This window comes from Macadamia integrifolia, chromosome 13 (genome assembly GCF_013358625.1).
Source record: "Macadamia integrifolia cultivar HAES 741 chromosome 13, SCU_Mint_v3, whole genome shotgun sequence".
NCBI lineage: Eukaryota > Viridiplantae > Streptophyta > Magnoliopsida > Proteales > Proteaceae > Macadamia > Macadamia integrifolia.
Window position 1 is genome coordinate 1,800,768 of NC_056569.1, and position 11,358 is coordinate 1,812,125.

General features: G+C 38.3%; 1 protein-coding gene across 1 annotated transcript; it reads left to right on the forward strand.

Annotated features, from left to right (window-relative positions):
* Window positions 1-680: 680 nt before the first annotated feature.
* On the forward strand, window positions 681-7,684 carry LOC122059671 (soluble inorganic pyrophosphatase 4-like). Its single transcript, XM_042622621.1, has 9 exons — window positions 681-885; window positions 2,389-2,526; window positions 2,698-2,726; window positions 4,563-4,628; window positions 4,700-4,807; window positions 6,330-6,395; window positions 6,473-6,593; window positions 6,707-6,788; window positions 7,439-7,684. The coding sequence occupies exons 1-9, from the start codon at window positions 873-875 to the stop codon at window positions 7,479-7,481; spliced, it is 666 nt and encodes a 221-aa protein (XP_042478555.1). The 5' UTR covers window positions 681-872; the 3' UTR covers window positions 7,482-7,684.
* Window positions 7,685-11,358: the final 3,674 nt, after the last annotated feature.

Sequence of the window (11,358 nt, forward strand, 5' to 3'; positions counted from 1 at the left end):
TAGAATCAGTCCCTCAGATATGAAAACCTACCGATTCAATTAAACATCTAATTTAATCCGAATCATTCAATTCCGATATGAAACAGTGACACGAAGACTGGTAGGTTGAGTTTTAAGACAATTCGAGCTAAGAGTTCATCAACATCGGATGGTGGGCATTAATATGTCTCTCTATTAATATCCTTTACGTGTAAAAGGCAAAAAAGAATCAATTAAAAAAGAAAAGAAGAAAAAAAAAAGAACAACTAACTAGCGTAGAAGAAAACAGAGGGTATATAACTAGCGGACTTTCCACGTTACCTCTTCCTTTTCTTTTCCATCAGTCCATTGTATGAATGATCTGATCCTATCTCCATGATCACTGATCTGACGGTCAAAAACTTCTAAGATATTCCGTCTTCGTAGGGCGTTATGCTGAGGGTTTACACAGTATAACTAACTTTCCTAGTCCACGCTGTGGACATGACTTCAAGAAAACGAAAGGAGGACATTCCAACCGTTGGATCCACGAGGATTAGATGACCGACGGAACGGGTACGACCGTTAGGAACTCCGTCTTAGTCCATGTGGGTCCTACTAACAACCAATCAGTGCTACCACTTTTTATTACCGCTGAGCTGGAGTCGCGTTACATTTTAGTTTCGGAATCTACTTTTGCCTTAATGGAGAATGAGAAGTGAGAAATGCCCTCAAAAGGCTCAAGCCGCTAAAGGGAGAAAGAAGCGGGAAGAGTCGCTAAGTTTTTTCTACTTAAGTCAGTTTCTTAATAGGATTTCGTTCTCAGATCTTCTTTTTCTATTGTTTCTCTCACTTTCTTCTCTGATTTTCGAGATCAGAAATCTTCTACTGTTTGAAATTCATTGAGAGAGGATATGACTGATTCAGGTATGTTCGAGTTCAATAACGTTGCTGGGAGTGGATGGGATCATTTATAGGGCTTCGAAACCATCTCTTTGATGCTCTGGTTTGTTGATTTTGTGCTAGTTTGCCTTGTGTTTCTGAATCCATTTGAGGTGTTTATCTTGTTCTTGGATCTGATTGTTTTATTCTGTGTGAATGATGTAGGTCTTTGTTTTCCCCCTTTTCGCCTATCGTTGTCGGAATTGTGTCATTTAGTCTGTAAAATAAGCTGCAGTTTCGATTCGAGCTCTGTTTTAATGATTTTTCCTTGCGATGTTAAGAGAATCCGCAGTTCTCACACTTGGCATGCAATCTCTGCATTTTACTCTGGTAGATCTTCGATTTATTCGCAGATAATCTGGTGTTTACTGCAGATTCTCGTTTCCCTCAAGGTTGATACAAGTAGTGAGTACACTGCATAGGTCGAGTCATGCCTTAATATCATGGAACTAGGCCAGCTTCTTAAGTTCACTACTGTTTTTCTTTTTTGCTCGTTGGTTGGCTTGATCTCGAGTCTCTAGACTTCCTCTCCGTATCCATGGTGATGTTACTTTTGAAAATGTGCTTCCGTTTAAGCACCGTTTTGTTGTACTAGTCTCCCTAGTTTCAATATTGATGAGGGTTTGTGTCAATTGTTATCTGTATTGTAGATCCAAAGAACCAAAGATTCTGTGTCACGTAGACTTTTTCCCCTAGATTGCTGTTTCAGTTACCGCAGTCACATAATTAATATGCCTGTTCCTAATACGTCTTATTAAGACGGGTGGTGGATACAATGGTTTAGATGATATACAGATATACTGATATATTTGTGGCACAAGTAAAATGAATATGGCAAATTTACCATGCCCACAGGTGCTGAACTAAGGCATTTCCCCAAAGACTTCCTTGGCTAAGTTCATAGATTGACTTTCTCTTAGGGTCCTTGAAATGCTATGCTAGATGTTTTTGTATTTATGAAAACCTTCTTACTGCAATTTGGCTGCTAGTACCGTCCAATTGCAGGAGAGCTCCTGTTTCTAGTGTAATGCAAAATCATTTTTATGTTCTAAAAGTTGTATTAAATGTCTTGCAAAGGATTTGCATGATTTATAGAGACTTCTCTACCATAGAGGTCTGAATTGTGCCAATTTACCTCAGTGCAACTCTGCAAAACCTTATCCCAACTACTCGGGCCTCGCTATAGATGTGTTCTGCAACTTTGGTCTATTATTGCAGTCTGGTGGCTGACCACTGACATAACAAAAAGTGCTTCTTAGGAGGTTTTGTTCTATGTTTCTTTCTTATCCTTCTGTGATTTTATCAATGGCGGCTTTTATTGATGATTTCTATACTTGATGTTCATATTGTTTGCTGCTTTTGGGAATCTTAATGGGACCTCCCCTCTCTCTCTGTCTCTCTTGAGCATCTTGATTCTTGAGTTATTGTTTGTAAGATTTTCTAGTAAACAACCTTTGATTTATCACTGTTTGCATTTTCATGTTGCAGTTATGACTCCACCTATTGAGACTCTGGAAGAATCTTCTGACGTCCAACCTTCAGCACATCCACCTCTAAATGAAAGAATACTTTCATCCATGTCACGGAGGGCCGTTGCAGCTCACCCTTGGCATGATCTTGAGATAGGTATTTAAATGTTTATATGAACAATATTACCCCTTGGTTAGCTTAATTTTTGTTATTATAAATATGCTACACTATTAGAACAATAAAATATTGAATATTTAATGGTTAAATATTTCAAACCTTGCCAATCTAATGAACAATACGATCTTCAATTTGTATTTATGGATGCAGGACCTGGAGCTCCTGTGGTTTTCAACTGTGTAAGGGTTCTAAACTCTATGGTTTGAAAATCATTTGGAATTAGCATATACTTGTAATTTCCAAGTAACAAGATTAAAGAATGCAGTCCTCTACTATATGACATCTTATGATTTAGCTTTTTATTATTTGATGATTTGGAACAATTTGAGATGGCAAAGAGAGCTCAGCTAGCTCATCTAGGTGGTGTTTGAATGTGAGATGCCTATGTTGGATTCTCCAAAATATGACATCAAAAGGGAGTTAATGAAGCTGAAGCTCTTTCACTTCATGAAGAAGAGATTGAACCTACGACAGCCAATAATCTTTCTTTGCATGATGAAATTTGCTACTGATTAAGAATCTGAGTTCACCGTCAATTGTGAAATTGCCTGGCAGCAGCCTCTTGAAACCATCAAGGCTCCCATGATCTAAAACAAACGAGGTCTCAATAGGGCAAGTGCTTGCCAGCGCTTGGACAGTCTAGCATAAATGTCAATGGTCACCAAACATAGGTGATGTAGATAAATCACTTGGGTTTATTTTATTGCAAATAAGCCTTGGGTTGTGTTATGTATGTGTTGGGCCTTTGATCCCATGGGTTTTCTTTGAATGGACCATTTTAATGGGCCTAAAATATGGGTAGAAGGTAGGAAAACGGAATTAAATTCAGTGTTTTTATTTAAGTTGTTTTAATTCAATGAAGACTCATGGGGCCCATCGAGTGTAATGTCCTATATGGACTATTAATTAGTCAGTCCTACTCCATGTTGGAGTTAGAAGTTTAGTCCTAGTTGTAGTAGGAATGTGTAGTCCTATTTGGAAACTAGCTCATAGTCAAGGTATGATTGTAATTCTGTCATCTTTAAATAGAGGAGCCTATGCATTGATATTTCTTAGATTTGAATAAAGAAAATTTGCAATCAATTGCTTAGAGCAGTCGGGATAGTTGTGGGTGAGAAGCTCGTGCCGAGATAGCCACCTCCTCTCCCACTTCCCTTGTTTCTTCTTTATTTGAATCGCTTTATTTCCTTTCTATTTTTTGTTTACTGTTATTAGAAGTTCAGACCTGTTAAAGCATTCAAAATCAGAATCGGCCAGCCAAGAGTTCTTGTTCTTAAAGCCAATCGACCCTCATTGCTGCCCAAGTCTGAGATCTGATCTGTAGATCCTTTGGAAGACTGGTTCTATACTCTAAGAAGATCAATCGATCCTTCTTTTGAAGGTTATTTGAAGAAGACAAGTTCTTCTTGCAGAATTCTTCACATTCTCTCTCCTAGGTTTGAAAATCAAGAAAACGCATAACTCCATAACAAGCCGTCAGAAGCTCTTCATATTTGGGGGTTTTGTACCTTTGGTGGGCCCTACAATTGACCAAATTTGTAGCTCAATTGGAGCCCTACAGATCTGGCCGTACCTTTCTCTCTCCAGCTCTATAGCAGGTCTTTCTCTCTCCTATCGGGTTGGGTTTTGGGATGGTTTTGCTCCTGTATGGGTATTATATCCTTGGGAGTTTATTTGATGGTCTTATTTCATTGTTTCCTGGTCTTAGTTATGGTTTTGTTTCGTATCTTTGATTGTAATTCCACCCATGGAGGTTGTTAATTTTTGGGATCTGTTTTGTTGGGTCTTGTGTGGGTTATTAAGTTCTGTGGGTCATAAGTTCTTGGGGTTATAACCTGCTGAGGGTAGTTTATTTCTTGTAATCTATTCCTGCATTAATAGGTTTATCTTTTCAAATACAAATTAAAAAAAAAAAATATGAAAAATAGACCATCAAATATCATTCTGTTGTTGTAATCCAAAAGGCTGTAATGTAGGGTTCTTAGGCTTTAATTACATATTTCTGAATTCTGCAGGTTGTGGAGATAGGGAAGGGGAGTAAGGTCAAATATGAACTGGACAAGAAAACTGGATTGATCAAGGTGACACTGTTATTTCTTGTTTAACCTCAACCTGTATTCATAGAAGCTGTCAGTTGACACTTTATATGCAGGTTGACCGTGTACTGTATTCATCGGTTGTGTACCCCCACAACTACGGATTCATCCCACGTACTCTTTGTGAGGATAATGACCCATTGGATGTTCTCGTCCTCATGCAGGTATTCTATTTAAATTTTCTATCTCATACTGCTGTTCACGTTATTATAAATGTAGTTGACAGCTAGTTGTACATACATCTGGCTTTAGAGGAAAATCCTAGCAAGGAGTGGCGTTGCTTACAACCCCCCCCCCCTTTTTTGTTTTTTGGTGTATTTTTCCAAGTCAGTTAATTTAAATCTTTACATTGATTTGGGGCCATGTTTCAGAAACCTCAAGGTGCATGTGGTAACTATCAAAATTTTTATATAACTTCACTTCTAACCAAATGAAGCCTTAGTGGCGATAGATTCCAAGGTATGATGTAATCTAGGGTAAAGGAATTCAGATCTAAAATTTTTTCTTGCTCAGATTTGTAGCCAATTGTCTTGAAGTTCCTTTCCCCACTACAAGGAATGAATGTTAATGTAGCTTTGCTGCTCCAATTCATAGAATATTCTTACAAGTCATGGAAAACTTCCATGAGATCATAAGAGTTTCACAACAAGATTTGAAGAAACCTATAAAATACCCATCTATCTGGGGCCAGTCACTTTTCTCCCGAGCATCAGTTGCCTTGAACTTTACTCAAGAAAAAGTTCTCTCAAGCTTGTACCTAATTTTGTCAGAGATATAAATGAGGTGCAAGTGATATGGTTTTGATTTTAAATATTGTGGTTCTTGCCATATACCTGTGTCTTAAGTCTGCTATATGTAGGAGCAATTTCTTCTCCATTTTCTGCATGCTGCACATCAACTCCAAAGCATGCCTCGAACACCATCTTCTATGTCCATCACATAGTTGTCCCAAGATCCAAGGTGCTGACTGTATCTGGTCAACCCTCAGTTGCCAGATATCCCTAAGCATATTAATTTATGTAGTCAATCTAGGTTTTTGTATGAAAAAATAATTCCCCATTATTTCTTTCACAAGTGTATCTTCTCTTTACTGCCCGATACTCTTATATTTAAGGACGTTAGGACTGCCCTGATTTCTACCTATTTGGCTAGCAACCCTTCCCCATTTGAAATAAATAAAAAAAAAAGGGCAGCAGTGCACAAGGCTCTCCTGCCACTGCGGGCTCTGGGGAGGGTCATAATGTACACAGCCATAACCCCCGCTTCACGGAGAGGCTGTTTCCCGACTCAAATGTTGCAATGGGGCATGCTTACCAATACACCGAGGCCTGTCCTCTGTGCCCAGTGGTGTTCTTTTTATTTATCTTTCCACCTGCTATTTTCTTAAGTCCCTTCCAATGAGGATAATCAATAGATGAGCTGGCTTTACTATGAGAAATTGAAATTTTGGTGTCTATCTTTTCCTTCAATGCTTCCATTGTTCTGTTAGCAGTAACGTTTGAGTAGGTTTTAATTTCTCCATTTGAGGCATATAACTCTCCTACCTGCCTTTCAGCTTTGGTGTCCAGATATATGTCTAAACATCTCCCACACTCGCCCCCACCACAAAAAAAAAAAAAAAGGTTTAAATTTCATGGCTTGAACTTGGGTTCAATGGTTAATTCATTATGTTGCAAACATTTACAGGAACCTGTTCTTCCTGGATGCTTTCTTCGGGCTAAAGCCATAGGCCTCATGCCTATGATTGATCAGGTATAGCATCTCCTTGGAAATCATGTTTTTTGGTCTTTAATATCACCTTCTAAATGCTTTGACACCAACAAGTACAGGGAGAGAAAGATGACAAAATAATTGCCGTTTGTGCTGATGATCCTGAGTACCGACACTACACTGACATCAAGGAGCTCGCACCTCATCGTTTGGCTGAAATCAGACGTTTTTTTGAAGACTGTATCCTCACTACTCTTCATTTCTTGATTAGTGTTTGATGTCAGACCTTTATATCTGTATGGCAACAGAAAAAGTATATATTGCGTGTTTCCTCTTAACAAATTGGAAATCAGACAAGAAAAACGAGAACAAGGAAGTTGCAGTGAATGACTTTCTGCCTGCCAAGACTGCATATGAAGCTATCCAGCACTCCATGTAAGGACTCTCTCAGCTCCTTTGTTATGTAAAGTGTTCCACTAGAGCATTGAATCGATGACAATTTTAATGATTGAAATTGTCAATATTCTAATTGAATTCTGCCACCACTCATTAAGTCATTGCAAAATAATATGATTTAAATGCAGTTTACAAATAGGGTAAGAGATCCTGCCTGGTCGCGTGGCCCTTGCACTAGTGTGGGGGCCAATGAGTGCACGCAGGGGCATCAACATCAATGGGATTTTAAATTTCACAGGGAGTGGGGTAGTAATTTAGTAATTTCGTGCACCTATTTCTGGGCGTAGGGGGCCATGTGACCAGACAGCTTTCTTTTTCCCTTACAGATATATTATAATAGGAATGATGTGTGATCAATACATTCTCTCTTTTAACATTTGCCTGTGATTTTACTGATCATTAGAACTCGTTGAGCAATGAGTTCACAGGATCGTTTAAGCAATTCATTTGTGCCATACTTCAGTAAATAGAGTGCATGACTGGAAAAACATAGCTAGAGATTATCTACAATTTGATATACCTTCATGGTTGAACCATTAAATTGAATATATTAGCCTCCCTGCATTAAAGTGATCTAGTCTAGTAATGATCATGTGCTTTGACCTTACATACTTAATTTTGTTTTTAAGGAATCTGTATGCTACCTATATTGTGGAGAACCTGAGGAGATAAGATGGATGCATGGATTGATTCTGAAGTTCTTTGTCCTGGTACTCGTAGCAAGGCTTCCTTGTGAAAGAATTCTATAATTTTGTATTCTCACTTTTTGATGTAATCAAACATGTGAAAGAATTTCTATATCCTTGTATTCTCACTTTTTGATGTAATCAAACATTTCCCTATATTATTCTCCAGATGAATGGACTCTTACCTCATCTACTGTGCTTCTGTATTTTCTCATGCAAATCAATTTGAAAAAGGAGTGGCGGGGGGTTATTCTGCTAGTAGTGTCAAGCAATGTCATTTACCAGCGGACATCCATTTTGGGGATGATTCTTGGATGTGCATTCTGTTATTGGATCACAACAAGTGAAATTTGACACTTCAGATAGAATGTCACCTTGATTCAACTATGGTTAGTGGGACTAACAAAGCATAGAATGTGTCTTTAGGTAAAGGAGACGAAGGCTATCGAAACCCCCTTTATGGTGAAACAAAATGTATCAAGCAGTGATTGGGTCACTCTGGGGACCTACATTGGTCATCCAAACTTATCACATGAAGAAACGGCATCTATGATATACATGGGGTCGGTAAGCAATATCATAAGAAATGTCCATAGGTAATTTTTCCTGCTCTGGGGGTGTGATGGTTCCTGATCGTCCCCATCCCATGCCAATTATTTTACCGTCTTCTGTGATGGTTCCTGGTCGTCCTCTTCCAACTCTGGCGGGAGGGGATCCATCGTTTGGGATCCAGGTGGAAAGTTCACTGCTGCTAAGTGTAAATGGAATTACTCATTCTCAGCTGCCGCAAATGAAATTGAAGCCATTCGAGATGGGTTGTTGCTTGCACGTTGTCGCGGGATCCAGAATTTAATCATCAAATCTGATTGCCTTTCAGCTATTTCATACCTCAACGGCACATCATCGTCCCTTGACTGGGCTGCATCATCTCTTGCTTTGGATGTACTTTCGCTGTCTCGGGCTTTTATCTCTGTAATTTTTTGTTTTGTTTGTAGAGATTTTATACCTTTGCTGATTACCTGGCAATGGGAGCTCGCAAACTTAAGCTTTCCCGTGTCTGGTGGCTCGACCCACCCCCTTTCATTGTAAATCCATCTCGTCTTTGCCCGGTGTTTTTCCGCGGCTTCCTTTTATCAATGAAATTCTGTCTTGACCAAGAGAAAAAAAAAAGTTTGGGGTGTGATCTAGTTAGGTCATGGGGGATACAATTGTTTCCCATAGTCTTCGTGTCTGACGATTCTGACCCTTAAGAGGTTTGCAGACTTGTTCTGTTGGGGGTACAATGTATTGTATTTTATTGCATGGATTTGTGGGTTCATTCTAGTGGATCATTGTAAGGTTGTAGTGCCAAAAGCTGGGGCCATTTGGGGATTGGGAGGGTGAAGAAATTTTTTTCAGGTTACTTGGGTATTTGGTAATATGTACCTATGTATGTTTCGATTGGTAATGTGTACCTGTGTATGTTTCACTATAAATTTGTAGTGAGGGACTTCTTTTATTTTTTTTTCTTCTAAAAAAGCGTGAGGATGAATGATTGTTACCCTATTGTCTTATTAATAAGGCAAGTCTCATCTCAGTGGATGTAGGCAATCTTGTTAAATCACGTAAAGTGAGAATTGAAATGTACTTTACATTATCTTTCACATCCTTATTGGATATTGATTCTATTTTCTTGGGTGGCATGTGACATGCTTTTGTAGTTTGTAAAATTGATTGAATGGTGTCACGGTTTTTGGTCTCCTTGATTAATGGATTGCTTTTGTAGATGATCATCCAAATGAGTTACTTTATAGTCTTCAGCTTGATTGCGTCCATCATGATGCACTATGTGCTTACGAATGCATTGTTGGATTGTAATGAATTTGAAAAGTGTGTCAAAATTGCTCAAAAAATAATAAACATGAAGACAACTGTGACAGTGTATGTGTATCTGCGGATTGCCAATTTGAAAGTGTGAATCTCTACAAATTGTCAATTTGAATATATATATATATATATATATTTGTTAAATGGTTCTGTAAGAAAATAATTTTATTTATTAGAGTAAATATTATCAATTTTCTGTTATGATTTTTTTTAATGGAAATCACCATCTCATATTTGGGGATAATGGTAATTGTCAAGGTAAGTCCAAGGGGCATTCTAGTTATGGTCATGTTCACCCTAAATATATATAAATATCTAAAGGATACACAAACTAGGGGACTGAGAAGCTCAGAATATCGGATTATGACATACTTATCTAGTTGGGGTGAACACCTTGATTGCTTCCGAGATACTTAAAATTTTAAGTGGCGCCATTTTATGATCTTTTGTGATCATCTACAAATCATTAAACCATGACAATATAATGCCACTTTCAAATTATTTGTGAACTCATTTTTACCATAAAGTTACAATGTCTCCTCCGAAGTGTTATTCATGGGATCCGGAGGAGAATCGAGTGAGGACATCAGCGGTGGCGATGATGAGAACGATGAGGATCATCAATTTACTTCCCCATGAACTCTATGATATTATGTTTACTAGATCAATTCTCCTTTTTGATCCTGAGATTTCCACACCGAAGAATGCGATATCATTCTCAATCTATCACTTCTGAGAGTTCAAAATACTTGATTAGTTTAATTTATGATTTATTAATGTGTTTCTATCGGTTCATTTATATGCTCTCTCTCTCTCTCTCTCTCTCTCTCTTGATCCTTCTTCAGTCGCCATTGCTCGATCGCTGCTCTCAAGGTTTCATCTCATATATACTTTTGAAAGATTCTTTACCCATTAATATCTCAAAACGGAGAAGCTTGATTAGAGAGATCCATGAAAGCTTCTTCATGAGTCAGGACACAACCAGTTCTTTGATTCTCAATTGCCAAAATACCCCAATTGTGCTTTTCCCTTTCCCTTGACATGCACATGTGGACAAGGAGAGGGGGTTCTGTACTTGAGGCCTAAGTTTCACTGCCACGGATGTGGTTCATGGAGATCCTTCTTGATATCAACCACAGACAAGGTTATAAAACTTGCGATTGATCAAGGCCGATGCCAATCTAGATCAGCCTGGATTGAATCATATTGGACAAATTTATCCATTTTTCTCATGAAAATAAGTTTTTTTATTATATTTTTAAAGTTGATGCAAATCATAATGGGAAAATTTAAACAAGACATCCACAAAGTGAATTGAATTAAGACTCTCCTACTTATCTCATAGAGAAGAGGCACTTTCCATAACCTTAGTTTAGAACGAACTCACTCCCACCATTGGCCTGGATCCGGCTCCTCTCTTGCACGGCCATTACCCAGGTCTTCCCCCTAACTACCTGGGCAAACACCATATGTCCTAGTGGTGATCCAACATTTTAACAGAAGGCATGAAGAACTAGGCACTGACAAAAGAATGAAAAATAAAACGTCCAACACCGCTTGATCACTGCTTGATCATGTGACACTCCCAGATAACTATGGGCAATACCTGGGCGATGGGCAGAGAAGAACCTTCCTCTCCTGGGAGATGGCTGCTCAGGAGAGGAGCCAAATAGAGCCAATGGGATTTCGTCAAAAAAATTAACTTGTTTATAAGGTGATCAACCCAATAATTGCCCAATCAACCAACCTATAATCTCATTAACTCAATTAGCTATTTTACAATCCAATTGGCATGAACAAAACCATGTATCAGTAAACAACTGACAGAGTATAAATGGATCCATGTGTCATATGTTTGACAAGAAAAATAGGTGTAAATCAAATAAACCCCACTTGTTTTATAATTTTATTTTCTTATCCTACTAGATCTAGAAAGTTTTACTCCGTAGCTAAAAGGATAGGTAAAAATGTTGGATCCTAAATTGGTGGGTCCGACC